The sequence below is a fragment of the Populus nigra genome, chromosome 1 (genome assembly GCF_951802175.1).
Source record: "Populus nigra chromosome 1, ddPopNigr1.1, whole genome shotgun sequence".
In the NCBI taxonomy this organism is placed as follows: Eukaryota; Viridiplantae; Streptophyta; class Magnoliopsida; order Malpighiales; family Salicaceae; genus Populus; species Populus nigra.
This window is the reverse complement of record NC_084852.1, coordinates 10,198,239-10,214,551: the sequence shown is the minus strand read 5'-3', so window position 1 is coordinate 10,214,551 and position 16,313 is coordinate 10,198,239. Positions and strand designations below refer to the sequence as shown.

At 37.1% G+C, this 16,313-nt stretch overlaps 3 protein-coding genes across 4 annotated transcripts; 1 reads left to right on the top strand and 2 right to left on the bottom strand.

The window, feature by feature from the left end:
• Positions 1 to 370: 370 nt before the first annotated feature.
• LOC133683806 (pentatricopeptide repeat-containing protein At3g14580, mitochondrial) lies at positions 371 to 2,763 on the top strand. The gene has a single exon (XM_062106798.1). It carries the CDS (start codon positions 749 to 751, stop codon positions 2,096 to 2,098), a length of 1,350 nt encoding a protein of 449 aa, XP_061962782.1. The 5' UTR covers positions 371 to 748; the 3' UTR covers positions 2,099 to 2,763.
• Positions 2,764 to 3,257: 494 nt separating this feature from the next.
• LOC133683790 (putative disease resistance RPP13-like protein 1) lies at positions 3,258 to 8,078 on the bottom strand. The gene is made up of 2 exons (XM_062106797.1): positions 4,256 to 8,078; positions 3,258 to 3,732 (listed from the first exon to the last, which is right to left on the bottom strand). Exon 1 carries the CDS (start codon positions 7,971 to 7,973, stop codon positions 4,260 to 4,262), a length of 3,714 nt encoding a protein of 1,237 aa, XP_061962781.1. The 5' UTR covers positions 7,974 to 8,078; the 3' UTR covers positions 3,258 to 3,732; positions 4,256 to 4,259.
• A 497-nt stretch (positions 8,079 to 8,575) lies between these two features.
• On the bottom strand, positions 8,576 to 16,003 carry LOC133702148 (C2 domain-containing protein At1g53590). Of its 2 annotated transcripts, XM_062126390.1 has the most exons (12): positions 15,533 to 15,998; positions 15,339 to 15,413; positions 14,755 to 14,898; positions 14,194 to 14,286; positions 13,943 to 14,074; positions 12,548 to 12,700; positions 12,414 to 12,455; positions 12,186 to 12,234; positions 10,895 to 10,987; positions 10,628 to 10,811; positions 10,166 to 10,289; positions 8,576 to 10,081 (listed from the first exon to the last, which is right to left on the bottom strand). In XM_062126390.1, exons 1-12 carry the CDS (start codon positions 15,641 to 15,643, stop codon positions 8,900 to 8,902), a joined length of 2,382 nt encoding a protein of 793 aa, XP_061982374.1. In that variant the 5' UTR covers positions 15,644 to 15,998; the 3' UTR covers positions 8,576 to 8,899. The 2 variants fall into 2 exon arrangements, with proteins under 2 accessions (XP_061982374.1, XP_061982381.1); XM_062126397.1 differs by lacking the exon at positions 13,943 to 14,074 and having other exon boundaries at positions 15,533 to 16,003.
• Between the last annotated feature and the right edge of the window lie 310 nt (positions 16,004 to 16,313).

Genomic DNA, 16,313 nt, shown 5'->3' with positions numbered 1-16,313 from the left:
TATTATAATCAACATCACTCAAACTATAATCTGAATTGATGATAAATACTTATGCATTGGTTGATAATTTATTATGAGTTATTCATTCATTTCATAATGATTAATCAAAGCAGGACCAAGAGTTTTGTTATTTTTTATTATTATTTTGTAATTTGTAACTGTAATTATAATTTGTAATGTTATTCTAATTTGCAATTTACAATGTAATTGTAATTTAATGTGATGAAATCTCCCAAAAACAATGAACAGATTCAAAATATATTAACAATTAACAAAAAGAGGCATTTTGCCTAACAGTTTCATCAAGGTAATTAAGCTGAGATCTGAATGACGTGAGCAGATGCAAGCTCTTTCTGTTCCTGTTATTGTTGCTTTTTTCTCCTTTTCCACTCCTAATAGCATGCTTCTCAGTTTCCCAGGCAATAATCCCCCTCCTCCTCCCCAACCAAATTAGTATACAGTCCATCTTTTTTTCTCATAAAAATCAAACACAATGGTGGGGTTTTTGGTGTGAATTTGTGTAACAGATAAATGGCTGAGAAGAAAAGGAGCCATTATTTGTTAGAATCCAAAAGCTATACATTTAATCTCTATTTCTTTAAAATTCATTACAACCCAGTCCTTGCATCAATTTCTTGCAGCTTTTCAATTTGTTTTGTTTTTCTTTTCAAGAAATAGATAAACAGAGAAGATAGGTAGGCAAGATGGAAATTTCTTTATTAAGAAATAAACTATTCTTGAGAAACGTATGCTATTGAGGATTATCAACCTCAACACAGATCAACCCTCTCATCTACAAATTCCATTAACTAAACCTGGGCTGGTTGGTCGAGGAAAGGAAGAAGAGGATAAAGACATGATTTCACGTCCGTTTCCTGCTCAAAAATCAGTCTTTAACTATGTTTTAGCTCATTCAAGAACTATTCCAAACCCAATTCCTAAAATCCTTCCTTGTTCACTCTCTACAGCATTTCCTTTTTCTTCTTCTTCTTCAATATCATCACAAAATTCTGACTCCACGTACAAATTGACCCACAAAGACTGGTTATCTCCGAATGAAGTCATAAAGATCTTTGAAAATCTTAAAGACCCAAATTCAATAATCTCAGTATGGAACCAATACTCAAAGAGGAAAGACTATAAACCCAATGAAGCCCTTTACACTCAGGTCATAAACAAGCTTGCACAAGCCAAAAACTTTGATGCGATTGAAGATATAATGCAAAAAATCAAACTTGACAAGTCATGTCGTTTGTCAAACGATTTCTTTCACAATGTGATCAAGATTTATGGCCAATTAGCGGGTCGAATCAAGAAAGCAATGGAGACCCTTTTTGATATGCCAAAAGGGTATAACTGTTGGCCTAATGTGAAAAGTTTCAATCTTGTATTGAACTTGCTTGTATCTGCAAAAGTTTTTGATGTAGTTCATGAGGTGTATTTGCAAGCTCCTATGTTGGGTATAGAGATTGATGTTTGTTCTCTTAATATTCTCATTAAGGGTTTATGTGAGAATGGGGATTTGGAGGCTGCATTCAATGTGCTTGATGAATTTCCTAAACAAAGGTGTGAGCCCAATGTGAGAACGTTTTCGACTCTAATGCATGGGTTGTGCAAGAAAGGGAAGGTGGAGGAGGCATTTGGTTTGCTGGAGAGGATGGAAAAGGAGGGTATTGATGCGGATACGATCACTTTCAATATCTTGATTTCTGGGCTAAGAAAGCAGGGCAAAGTTGTGGAGGGGCTGGAGTTGTTGGAGAGGATGAATATTAAAGGGTGCGAACCAAATGCAGGGTCTTATCAAGAGATATTGTATGGTTTGCTTGATGCAGAGAAGTACGTTGAGGGAAAAGAATTTATGGTTAGGATGATTGGGCAGGGAGTTGATCCTAGTTTTGTGTCCTACAAGAAGTTGATTCATGGACTTTGCAAGGAAAGGTTGCTAAGGGATTTGGATTGGGTTTTGAAGCAAATGGCAAGGCAAGGTTTTGTTCCCAAGATGGGAATGTGGGTGCAGATGGTTCAAAGTGTGGTTTCCGTCGGTTATAGTTTCAACCATGTTTCTCTAAGTGAAATTGTTAATTGTGAGAATATTTGATTCTCACATTGGTTGTTACGGGAGGGGCAGTGACTTTGACGGCAAGCGTTGCACATTTAATCTCAACTATAAGATGGAAGAATATGAGCCATGCTCTGTTTGATTGTCTATTAACTGGCAATGGAAGTGGAGGGGAGTTTGCTGTGAGGACAAGCTTTATACATCTTGTTGTGACTATTATGGAAGCAGCTAATGCGAGTTTTGGTTGACGGCCTGCGATCAGAAACTCTTCTAACAAAGACATGAATGCGGATCAAAGGATTTGCTTTCTGTAGAATGTGATTCCTGCGCCTGATCAGCTACATGGGGACATCAATTAACAGAATTTCCTGCAATCAACGAGTTTGCAACGCTTGAATGTGGTACATGATATTGGGATATTTCTTCATTCTCCTGTTGATTTAACTTGCGGTTAGAAGCTGAAAATTTGAGTTTCCTCATTATTTTACGGGGCTTTATATGGAGATTGTAGCTCTTTTTGTCTGCTTAAATTTGCTAATGGATTGAAATATTAGATATAGGAGTCTGATGTCTAATTTAGTTGTTTGGTCTCTTACTTTGATCTGTACACTTACAAGAAGTCAGTCAAACAAATGAGAGTTTATATCTGTTTATGTACCGGTATTTTAGTGTTCAGCAAATGCGATGATGATATTTGAGGGTTATGCAGCACGATTTCTTGTTATGGAGTTGCGTCCAGCAAATACAGACCTTACACAGCTCAGGAATTGTCACTAAAGATTTTATGTTGATGCTGGAGAATAACAGATATAAACAACAGGGAAACAAGCAGATGAACAAGATCACCTACTGCACTCAATCTTTTGGTTGGAGGAAAACAAGATGAAAATGAGGAAACGAGTTGTCTCTTACCACGGAAAGATCAGGTGATGAATACACCTTAGATGTGTTGAAGGCAATGGCTCTGTTTGGTTGACTGCAGAATTTTATGAACTGAAGTGAACTGGGAATGAATGCTAAAGGATGCCAAAGAGACACTCTTTGAATCCAAACATAAGGAGTTAAATTCGATGATAATATTCCTCTTCAAGGTGAAACTTTCACCAACCATCTAAAAGCCAAAAGCTTCGGATTCACAAGCACAATTCAAATCCCAAAATGGTTTTGGTCTACAAGACCAAATCCGAGTCCAGCCATCTTTTACGGCAAAACATCAAACGGCAATTTTTAAATTCGGGGGTGTTGGCGAGATGTGTCTTTAATGCAATCGCCAGCAGAATTGCATCAAATATAAGTGTAGATAACATTGCTGGAATCTCAGGATCAAACAAAGAGAACTCAGTATGCAAAAAGCAAGCCAAGTGGAAATGCAAATCTGGAAATGACAGCCCATGAATAAGTACATGATGAGTGGAGGCAAAAACTGGAAATGCCCATTCCTTGAACATAACCCAGGTACAGAAGTTACTGGGTAGAACTGAAGCACATACTTCCAATTTACGAGGCATAAAGACAAATAAACAGCCCAAACTCATTCAACCGGTGACACTGCTGATGCCCGTCTTCCATACTTCAACAAAATGGACAGGAACGTTTTCAAATCTCACACCACTATAATAATGGCGTACTATATGCGACAAGCTCCAATGTCTTTGTTATTATTTTCTTGCAGCCTACAAAAAGAAGATCGAGTATGTCACTGATCAAATTGAAATTGTTAGAGAGGTTCCATGAGGGTAACATGTCACGGATAAAATTTAAATTGTTCCCTCTTGGAACAGCCAAACTCTTCTGCATATAAAATTGGTGAGGAGGGGCAACATTTAACAGCTAGCTACTATAGAAAAAGCCATACCCCCCTGTTGGGACCTTGACAATTTAAGGTAAACTAAAATGTTCCCACTGCTTCAAACTGTCCAAAACGAATAACAACAATGTCCTAGCACTATGTGGTACTCATATTGGTATCAATCGAGAAGGAAATTGCATCCACAAGAACATCAAGGGAAAAACAAATTGTTCGTTTATGTAGGCCAGGAGACTGATATGGTCATGTGGAATAAGGAAATTGGGAAATGGCTGGTATCACTCGGTGCATCAGTTTCACCACAAACACCTAGTCCACTCCGGAAGTTGATCAAACTAGTAGTCAGGAATGATAACTCAAAAGAAACGAGAAGTACTGATTACTAGTACCTCTTCAGCTATCCCAGTTGATATCTATGTCTGGGATGTGAGAAATCTTGGGCCAATCTTCTCCTTGGTTATGCAGACACCTTTGTTCCAGTAAAGGGCATTGAGAGATTATTAAAGAAGAAAGAGAAGATGGCAGCCCCTCATCTGGCATGGATTGGAGATTGGGACAGTGGGAGATTCTCATTTGTGTAAGAGAGGTGAGGTGTTGAAGGCCTTCATAGTCTAGAGATTTCAGATTCTGAAGATCCCAGATACCAAGAGTGATAAGAGTGGTGGGCAGCAGTGTCTTCTCAGGAAAGGATTCTATATCTTCATACTCACCAAAACTGAAATGTGAAAGACATTGGAGAGCTTGCAAATTCCATTCCATACGGCCAGCAATGAGCTTTCTGCAATTCCTGATCTGAAGAGACTGTAGTTTGGCAGGTAAGCCCTCTTCTGGGAATGACTCAAGTTCTGGACAGTTAACAAGTTGCAAAATCTCAAGCGAAGGGAGGAGGGAGTGCATACATTTGGGCAGAGACTTCACATTTGAGCAATTCCATAAACGAAGCAGTGTCAAATCAGGACAAACAGAATTTAAACAACTGCGAGTGAAATTCCCATGACTTCTCTCATATGCAACAAGGGATTCAAGATTCGGACATTCACTTATTTGGAAACTCTTCAACTTGGAGAACATTTGTAATGGGAAAGACATAAGTGAGCCACAGTTTCTGATTTCAATTTCTTCTAAATTTGTGGAAGGTACACCCATTCGCTCCATTCCCTCAAGTAGGGAGCTTATGGGGTTGAATCCATCAACTCTGAGTCCATGCAGTCCAGAAGGCAATTTAGTTACTAGCACATCACGAGATTTGTCATCCAACTTCAATCTGCAGATAGGCGGTGTCGTTGGAAGTGCAGCTGCGAGCTGTTGACATCTCTCAATCTCAAGGGTTGTTAAAGAAGGAAGATGACTAGGCAAGGCCTTTGATACGTTAGGACATTCTTTTATGTAAAGCTCTCGGAGAACAGGGAAAGCTCCACCTTCACTAGAAATCCATTCATGCAAATGAGGCATTCTTTCAAACCTTAACTCTTCCAGTTTTCCAAATGGTTTCATGCAACTTCCATAGAACTCAGTACCAATTACAACTACTCCATCGAAAGCTTGGACAACAAGGTATTTTAGAGAGGCTAACTGCCCAAGTGGTGGTAAGCTTGAGCAACGCTTGCATTCACTAAGTGTCAATGACACGATATTAGAAAAAGAACCGTCCCCCACCCACTCTGGAAATGTTGGACCCCCATAACCAATAATGGAAATGCTTTCCACATTTGTATGGGGTTGTAATTGCTCAAGTACTTCTCTTTCATGAGCTGCATCATCAGTATCACCGTGCCATCTCAAGTGCAAATGTTCAAGGTGCTTCTTACCCTTCAAATTGGCTGTTAAAGCATCTAGAGCATCAACAACATTTTGAAGATTCCAAATTTCTAGTGTTCCTCGAAGATGTTGAAGCTCACCCAACTCTTTAATCCTTGAGCCTGTGTTGATGAATCTGGTTAGAATTCGAAGATTTTTCAAGTTTCCCATCTGTAATGGCATCTCCTGCAGATTTGTTTCTCTAATATCAAGGTGATGCAGGTTAATTAAGCTTCCCATGTTGGTTGGAAGCTCAGTGAGGTCTTTGCATTGACACAAGATTAAAGTTTCCAAATTGCACAAGCCAATCACCAAATTAGGTATCTTTCTAATCGATGTGCCAAAAAGATCCAAGTACTGCAGGTGCTTCAAGTTGCCAATTGAATTTGGTAACTCGACAAGGTCTTTGCACTCCCGCAAGATTAAGGTTTGCAAATTGTACAGAGCATGAATAATTCTAGGTAAATTTTTCAGTGATGCTTGGAATAAATTCAAATATCGCAAGTGTTTCAAGTTGCCAATTGAATCAGGTAACTCTTGTACATAAGAATATTGAGATAGAGATAGTACTCGAAGACGCTTCAGTGTTGGCAGTAAATCATGCATTGCCTCGCTTTCGTTGTGATCAAGCTCCCACGATTGCTCCATGAGTAAGAAAGTGCGTAAAAATTGTGTTTCATAGGTTCCCTCAAATTTCTTGAGGTTTCCATGCTTTGCTCTAACATATGATAAATGGCGCGTCTTTTTAGCAAGCTTTAATTCATTGGCATCATCTAACGTATAGCAGAATTCTCGAGATACAAATTTAGCTAAACCATTCATGAGGTCATGCATCACGAAGCAAGATGGATGGCTGCTTGATTGTTGAAAAAACGACCTTGATACAAGATCATTAAAGTACTCATCACCTACTTCTTTCATTTTCTGATTGCCATTGAGTTGGATTAGAAAACCTTCTGCCATCCATAAACGTACCATCTCCTCCTTTCTAAATTCATAATCTTTAGGAAATATTGAGCAATAAGAGAAGCAACGCTTTAGATGTGCAGGGAGATAATGATAACTCAATCTTAGAGCTGGAAGAATGTTGATGTTTTGCAAATCCCACAAATTGCTTCTTAGTATCTTCTCCCACTCCTCCACATCTCTTTTGGACCTTAAGAGACCTGCAAGTGATTTTACAGCTAAAGGCAGGCCTTTGCACTTTTTTACAATTTCTCTGCCAATTCCCTCCAACCCTGGATGTGCACTAGTATCTCCATCATCAAATGCATGTTTTTCGAACAAACACCAGCAATCATCATCGTTTAATCCCTTCAGATGGCAAGGTGGAACAGTGGAGAGGACTGATGCTACCCTTTCATTCTGTGTTGTGACAATAATCTTACTTCCTTGTGCCCCAAATTTCAATGGCGTGAGTAAAATATCCCAATCGTCGTACTTTGCATTCCAGACATCATCTAAGACAAGCAAGAACTTTTTTCCCATCAATTTCTCCTTTAGCTCAAGGTGAAGCTGATTCTGAGTCTTGGTATCACAATTTTTTGACCCGAACTCCTTGAGGATATCTTTAGTTATCTTGTAAACACCAAATTCTTCCGAAACACAGACCCATGTTTTGAGATCAAACCACTCTTGAACGCTGCTATTATTGTAAACAAGCTGACCAAGGGTGGTTTTCCCGACTCCACACATACCTATAATAGGAATCACACCAAGGCTTCTGCCATATGCATCATCTGATAATAGCAACTTCACTATAGCTTTCTTATCATTGTTCCTACCGAAAACACCAGATTCATCAACCAAAGAAGTTGTTGGCGTTTTATGTAATGATGGTTTTTCTCCAATATTCTCACCTAAACCAAGGACATCTTTTTGTTCTACTAAATCTTTAAGTCTATCAAGGATCTTCTTCAACTTCACTTTCATCTTCACGATCCTCTTGTTGAATGGACTACGAGAAGAGAGAAAGTTTCGCAACATAGCTATGTTGTTGGTTTGAGGACCAGCTTCTATCTCCGATCTCAGACCTTCATACGCAATCTCATCCAACAAGTCATCAGCTTCATAGACAGCATCTTTAAGGTCGTCAAGCCACATTTGAACATCTCGATTAGTAATCTGCTTCTCCTCCGCATCATCCAGCAACCTATTAATAGACCTCATTGTTATCTTCAACTTCATCAGCAGTTCATCGCTGAGCTTTTGTCCCTTGAAGAAATCCACAAACTCGCGAGAAGCCATCCTGTCGAACAAAACCTGAAGGAAAGCTGAGAGAAATGATCCTCCTACCAATGCCCCAGCCATGGTTCCTTGACTTTGCTAAGGGTGTGAATACGATGATGGGAAAAGAGATGAAGTAGAAGAAAGGAGAAAGAAGAGAGCGCCAGCAATTATTGAGAGCGCCAGCAATTTTTTGACTTTGTATTTTTTGTTTTTAAAAGATGTGGTGTGTGTTTTAAAAGGATGATACCTTATAAAAAAACTATCACACTTTCCACCCAAACACACCCTGAAAAAAGCAATAATTGCTTTTGATCCCTTGGGAAATTATGCTGGACCTCTTGGACACCTTATGTTATTACTTGTTACTGGTTGACGGTATAAAAAAATTTGTGTATATATAAATTATATATTTGATTTTAATTATTAAAATAATTTTTTTGATATGATATTATAACATTAATAACTAAACGATTATGAATTTAAATTTTATTATTTTTACTTATTTGATAAAAATCAAATACAAATTAATATAAATTTATATAAATTTCAAACCCATAAAATTAAAAATAATATAAATTATCACTTAAAAACTTAACCGGTTTTTTAGCATAACCTACCCCTCCCTCACCCCATGTTTTAATTTTTTTACTAGGTGTTGAAATTGTTAAAGGCAAGGGGAAGTGTAAAATCCAAATGTAAGATCATAAACTTCATTAATGTTTTTAACTCTTTAGCTACACATTCTGCGAAGGCAGGCTCACAATGAGAAGAACTGCATTCTGCAAAAGAAAGGTTCAGAAGATTTACAAAACAGACGGCTTCTACAACTAATTTACATATTTGTGAAAAATATACTACTGTACATTGTGATAACAATGAACAAAACCACTGCCAATAAAAAACACAATTCCTAAGATCTCCAAACTCTATCGATGAACATATTATATAGAGTACCAGTATATGAACTAGTTTGAGCAAACATAATTTTAAACCTTCAATTACTTTTTTCACATCTGGCAAGAAGAAGTTTCTTCACTTCTTCCAAATCTTGAAGGGGTCTTGGGGCTTGAGGACTGTAGTCCATTACCTTCAACATCCACCTTGTTCTTAGGGCTTGAGGACTGTAGTCCATTACCTTCAACATCCACCTTGTTCTTAGGGCTTGAGGACTGTAGTCCATTACCTTCAACATCCACCTTGTTCTTAGGGCTTGAGGACTGTAGTCCATTACCTTCAACATCCACCTTGTTCTTAGGGCTTGAGGACTGTAGTCCATTACCTTCAACATCCACCTTGTTCATTTGGCCACCAGAATTTATAGAGGGCTCACTTGGACCACTCTCGATTATATTCTCCATGGGTTTAACAGAATCATCATTGCAAGGGGTGGAGGAGGGTATGGGACTGGAGACAACTGGTTTTGGTTGCGGGGATGAACGAGATTGATCATCGGAAGAGTCAGACTCTGGAACTATGTCTCTTTCTGTCACCACTGATGGATCAGCAAGCGATCTCCTTGATCCTGTTCGAGAAAGTGCATGCTTTATGCTACGAGCAGACTTTTCAGCATGTTTTAAAATACTCTTCGCTATGCCTTTGGCATTTCCTCCCTTGGCATTTCCTCCCTGGGGGCTTTCTGGACTACTTTTCTCAGAACCCAAATTAACTTCACTCAAACAACCAGAATTCGGCACTAAAAGGCTGTCTTCCACTACAAACTTTACACCAATCTCCCTCTGATTCGTTGCCTTAATATTATCATAAGGAGATGGAACATTTTTCCCAATGCTGCTCAAATTATCCTCATTTTTAGTGTTTCTATGGAATACAGAGCCAATCTTCTGCAAACCACGCTTAAATCGTTTCCTTTTATTTTCACCCTCAGCATTTTCTTCACCACTGCTGCTGTCAATGTTAAGCGGTCCGGATACTGCAGAATGAGAGATGAAAGAATTTGTGGTCTTCCCTTTTCTGGGCTCCCATGTTTGTGGCACTTCACTTCCAGGGTGATGAACCCATATTCCAGTCTCTTCTTGCCCTTCAACGTTGATAGGCTCAAAATTATCTGGAACTCTAGACTTCTCTGTTGATTCAGATGAAAAGGAAGCTCTGTTTGCAGTATCACTTGCGAAGGAGTCCTGTATTTGCTCCTTGGTCAATGTATCCCCATCAGGAGAACAATCACCTCCCTGAATAATAATTACAGCACAAAGAAAAATCAGTGCACCATGTAAAAATCATGTTCTCTTGAATTGAACTCTATTGAAAAATACCTGTGCATTCTGTTCCAGAACAGTTATTGCAAGATGCAGTCTCCCCATTTTAATGTTCTGAAGTGGCAACCACATGTCACGCCTCCCAAGATCCTTGAGCTCATTGATGTCAACAGTGCAAACCCTGCAGACAATAGAAGCGTCAATAAATTTAAAAGAATAGAAGGCAATACAAACTTAACAAAATTCAACATGATCCCCACCCCCACCCAAAAGAAAAAATAAGATTCTAACTCTGAAATATGAAATGAAATTCTGATACACAAATGTAGGAACTTGGTGAAAAAATGAAAGTGTATATCCGTATGTGAAATATACATTTTTACCACACATGTCAATTATTTGGAATCCTCAATACCCATAATTCTAAGCTAGAAAAACAAAATTTTCTCTATTATTCATCACAATAATTTGGCTTATGCATAACCAAACATTTTTATGGTGAAAAAGTAAGAGACAAACCCAAGTGCATCATCAAACAAAGGGTCCTTGTCACGAACATCAATAGCTAGAATATTAGGTAATTCCCAGGTACAAATGGGGATCTTGAATTCCTCATGCCACTTTGGAGATAGAGTTTTCCTTTGTGTCTTTGTCCTGAATCTGTAAGGACCAAGTTGTCCTTTCACATATGGATCAGCCAATCCTGAAAAATAGAAAACAATTATTTTGAACTCATGGACAACATTATGTAGTAAAAAAGATGATGGAAGCAGTAACTAAACCAACCGTTTAAATCTGATGGTTTCATGTCAGATGCTTCAATTACTTCAACTTTAGCATAAGCAACGGGTTCCTTCTCATCCACAGAGAACCAATCCTCTGACAAGTAAATACATAGTAAGAAGGTTACACATTTGGCATGCATAAGAGGATAAAACAAAATACAACTTCTAGAACAACTTGTAGGAGGCCTCCTGATGCTAAAGTATCGAGTATTACCATAACTTGATTTATTAAAACAGAAGATGAAGCAAGATACAAACTAAGATTTGCTGAAAATCATCTTCTAACAGCTGACTCATCACAATACATCATCGTAACACTCTGGCCATGACACTATGGTTTTGACAAAAATCAATTTTTTTTATGTTTGCTATCTTCAAAACTGTTCGGCAAAGTAGAGGCAGCAATTACAAAAACTTTAACTTATGCCAGCAATATTTCATCTTAAGTTCTAATCAAACAATATGCTTCCAATCTGTGCATGGAAACAGGTTCAGTTCAGGTGATAATAAGTCTTATCAATAGCTTACTGACACATTTCTACTTGACACCACAAACAAATGCTCTTCTTTTGCTTTTACTTTTCTCTATTTTGTCTATTTTTTTAACACCCTGAATTCTTAGCTCGAAACAGTTTCTTATCCATAGAAAACAAGCGCTTACCTAGGAGCTTGTTCTTCTTTCAAGAAGCCAACAAACAATAGGTTTTTTCCCTTTTAACATTTATTTTTTTAAAGTTCCAATAGGCTTGTATTCTTATTGCAGCAGAAGGAAAACATAAAAGTAAAGACTTGATGCAGTATAAGTAGGAAGAGGAATCGTTGTCCAGTTATTTATGATTTTATTAACCCTGTAATTTTATCCTTATTCAGGAAGTTTCCATATTCTAGCTTTTTTAATATTAGGAATAGTATAATCACGACTTCTATTTAATGTAGTTCCTAGTTTAGTTAGAACTTTTAGGGCTTTTTGAGTGCCTATATAAGCACACACTTATTCATTGTATGTGGAGCAGTTTTTGATGATTAAATAAAATTGAGAGTTTGAGTAGTCACTTCGAGAGGTGGATATCATCTGGTTCTCCATCCCCTTTCCTTCAATTTGCTACCCTGGCCCGCATCAAGACTTCTCTAAGTTATGGCATGAATGTTCATTGTGTAGCAAGAATGAAATTAATTAATAACTGACATTGATTCAAATGTAAAATTTAACAGACACCAAAAAGAAAAGTTGAAACTAAGAAGGAATAGGATTCCCTAAAAAGTAAATAAAACAATTCCTGTTAGTAAAATACCTGACCCTGGTGAAACAAATTTCTCCATGTCAACAACTAGCATATTGGGCTGCAAACAAGCAAATATTTGAATCAGCATTTCGATACTATTGTCGACAGTCATAAATAAAAGAGAACATGCTTATACTCCCAATCAGGAGGAAGGCAAGAGAAGAAACATGATTTGTAAGGGACTGACATATAATCACTTGTAAACTTAACCAAGTATCAGATTCTAAGGAACTATACCTGAACTAGTGTCTGTTCAAAAGCAACTGACAGAAGCTTGTCCTAATCAAAAGAACGTTCAAACAGTTTATATAAGTGAGAGAATGGGTGGAACTTCAAGATATCATTCCGCAATTAACTGGACTCGAACTTACCAGCCATCCAGCAATCCCTGGAAGTTCAGTAACATCAAGTCCAGTGGCGAAGATGGGTTTTACAGTCATTTGGAAGTAAGGTGGCTCAGCAAAGCATACCCGCAAACGACCAAGAAAAGGCCAATTGGGAAGAAACTTCACTCCAATCAAGACCTAAAATAGACAGCGTAGATTGAAGTGAAAATAGAAAATATTTCTAATCAGATAGGGAAATTAAAAAAAATATGGTTATTAGAGGAAAATTGTAAAATAAAATCTAACACAATGCTCAACATCAAGTCAGCTACAGGATGTCACATTCAAAAATCTTAAGATAATCATCCTATCGTTAGCATTCTCAAAATTAAAGTGCTCGAATCAGAACAATAAAGTAAAACATTTCTGATAGCATGAAAGACCTAACTGAACAATGCCCTTAGATTAAACAGAATTTATTACCAAAGAATAGCCATTTATGTTTTCAGATATAATACTGATGATTTTCATGAGGTATCATACCTTACTAAACAAACTAAAGCATAGCCATTTACTTCTCAATATGAAATACACTAAAGAATTTATTACCAAAGAATAGCCTCCTCAGCAATGCCCTTAGATTAAACAGAATTAAGAATAGAAAGTTTAAGTGATATAAATTCTTGAAAAACACTATACAAGTGAAGAATAATTGAAGTATTTACATACGGATATCCTCAAAATTAAATTGGAGTAAAGTGGACTCCAGAACTCTTTACAACTATAGGATAATCCATATGGAACAAAGCTAGTCAAGTGAAGGGAATTCCAAAATTCCATCAGAATTTAAGCAAGGACTATGAAAATCAGCAAGTGAGTGAAGTCATGTCTAATAAATTACTCCTTGCATTGAACTTTTACACTAGTCAATCAGTGGTTGCTCTCTGCCAAGAAATCATCCAGAGAGTGGAACTTCAAAACAACACAACAGAATTTGTTCAATGAAAAATAATGGAAAAGGTGCAGATGGAATGTCCCAAAAATGCCAAGACAGATAACAGGGAAAAGCTAAACAGGTTATCTATGTGCATTGAGAGAGGAAGAGAAGAAAGGAAAAATGCTTCAATTCATACTATCAAGATCCATGCATAAATATAAGGTGATTGGTCTATTTGTACCTAGCAGTTGTTCAGTTTTCTACCATTTACATCCAATGGTACCGTACAATTGAATTTCCATTCCTAAGAAAGATTGCTGCATGTTCCTTCTTCATTTTGTAAACATGAAATCTCCCCTCCCCCTACAAATGGTACTTTATCGTGCAGTGTTCACTCTATTAAGGTAGCTTTCACACATATTATGCACGACTCTTAATAAAGTAGCTGATCCTGCATTTCTATATCAATTTTGGTCGTGACATACGAAATATAAGTTGTATACCTTCCCTTCTACATGTATCCCTGTCATATGCATCCTTGCCCACATTCCAAATCCAAGCCTGTTCCTTAATTTGATAGAAAGAATTGCACTCATATCATCTGCTGTGCAAAAATTCATGCCCAACTCCAATACCTACATTTATTGCAACTAAATAAACCCCTTGAAAAACAAGAAAAGAAACTCACACCACATGGTTTATAATACAAGATGAATACCACATGGTGGAATGGTGGATGAATGATGATACATACCAAGTGGTCATCACCAGTAGATTGGCGAACCCTCATTTCTGTGAACAGTGGTGGATTTCTTCCCAAATACATGTGCCGAACCACAGCTTCTTTCTGTGCATGTAGCATACACAATCAACAACACACACATATTGTATCAGAGGAAATTCTCAGAAGTCATATTTCCAAAGCAAACATGCCAAAGCAGATAACCACCACCCTGGGAGAATGATCAATCAACATGGAAGATGCTAACTTAATAACCTTTCACCCTCTTCTAAAAACGCAATTAAATACACGGTTGACCATAAGAACCTAAGGAATCTAAGAGTGTTCTTTCCAAAAAGAAAAGTGAATTTTCCTCAAAGTTCAAGCTCAGCCTTAATACGAGTATAAAGCGCAGAACGATTATAAACAATACCAACACAAATTTGCCTGAAAATGACTAGTCTGACATGGAACAAAAATTAAAGCACACATTTAACGAAAAAAAAATCGAACAAAAAGGAAATTTAAACCAATAAAAATCAATAAGAAGTACATGAAAGACATAAGTGCAGTGTCAGAAAGTTGGATTCATACGGCGGTCCATGGTTTATACTTTTCCAGGAACCAAGGTATAATGGGAAGCAGAATCTTCTGCGATGCAATCTGTTCCATACATATGGGCCATATCTTTTCCACGGTATGGTTCAACCATCGCACTGTTTCAGAATCAGTAAGAACCTGAAGACACGGAGGAAAACAGAAAGATCAAAAGAAAAGAAGCACAGCATTAAAGTGCTACAGATTCATCGGAATAAAATCAAGAACCCCAACTTAGCTTCCATGCCAGTAAAGAAGAAGCATAGACCAACAAAAAGTGCAAAAGAGCATTTGACTTTTTTCAACTCCAAAAGAAGAGAAAGGAAAAAAAAAGTGCAAACCGCTTATTCATTTGCAATTGCAACAACAAAGAAAAATTAAAATCTGGATAAAGTACAATAAATTAACCTCCCCAATTTAAAGATTAAAAAAGTTGCATGCCTAGAAACAAAACAAGACGATTAATAAGATTGAAGCTTGTAGTAAACCCAATTGAAGGTAATAAGAAATAACCATTAATTAAATAAATAAAAAAGAAATGGGAAAAAAAATTATATAAGGAAAAAGAAAAGAGGAAATACCCTTTTTTGATAGGCTTGTTTTCTCTCTTCATACTGCAATTTCTTCCTCAGTTTCATAACATATCTCTCATGAACCTTTGGCAGTGAAAAAGAAGAGAAAAACGAAAGAATCAAGAAAAAAAATCAAGAAACAAGATTGTATCAATCAGATCTTTTCTTGCAACTAACTTGAATCCAAAGAGAAAGATAATTACCAAGAAAAGATAGATGAGAGAAAGAATGAAGGCAATAGGATGGCATCGATTGAAGGAAGAAAGCAACCATAGCAGAAACAGTACAATGCCCGCATGATGAATTATTGACATCTCCCTTGCATCAATTTCTTCTCTTTACTATCACTTACAACTACTACACAACACAGGAGAAGAACGGAGAGGAACACGGGGTTCTTTCTAGTTTATTCATACACAAACCGATCAGCACACAACATTCTCTGCAAAATCAGATAGATCCACAAAAAGGAAACAGCAGAGCAACAGCAACAACAAAACTGTACGACGAAACAAGTCAAGTCGGGCCTTGTGTTTTTGTCCGTGAGATTTGAATTTATAGCAATTTGACAGTTACCACTCACTACAAATCTGTATCAGATTGCAAGGGAGTTACGGCTTTATTTGAGAGGCTTTGATCACTAATTACTATTATTCGTGGTTAAACGGTGTCGTAACTATGAAGCAACCGGGGAGAGAGGAAGATCAAAAACTTGGAATTTAACAGCATTAATTAATTAATTAATTAATTGTTACTATTGTATTTTACAACATTGCAAAATCTACCGTGAATCTAAAGGCAGCAAAAGAAAAAAGGGAAAGAAAGTCTTTACAATTAAAATAAATTAGATTTGCTATGAATCAAGTAACTAATCTATGTAAAATATTGATATTATTAGGGATATAATCCGTTTTCCACTTCTTTATGATCAAATGTTGCTGTTAATTATTGTTTCTTGAATTTATTATGGTTTATGAAGCGGTT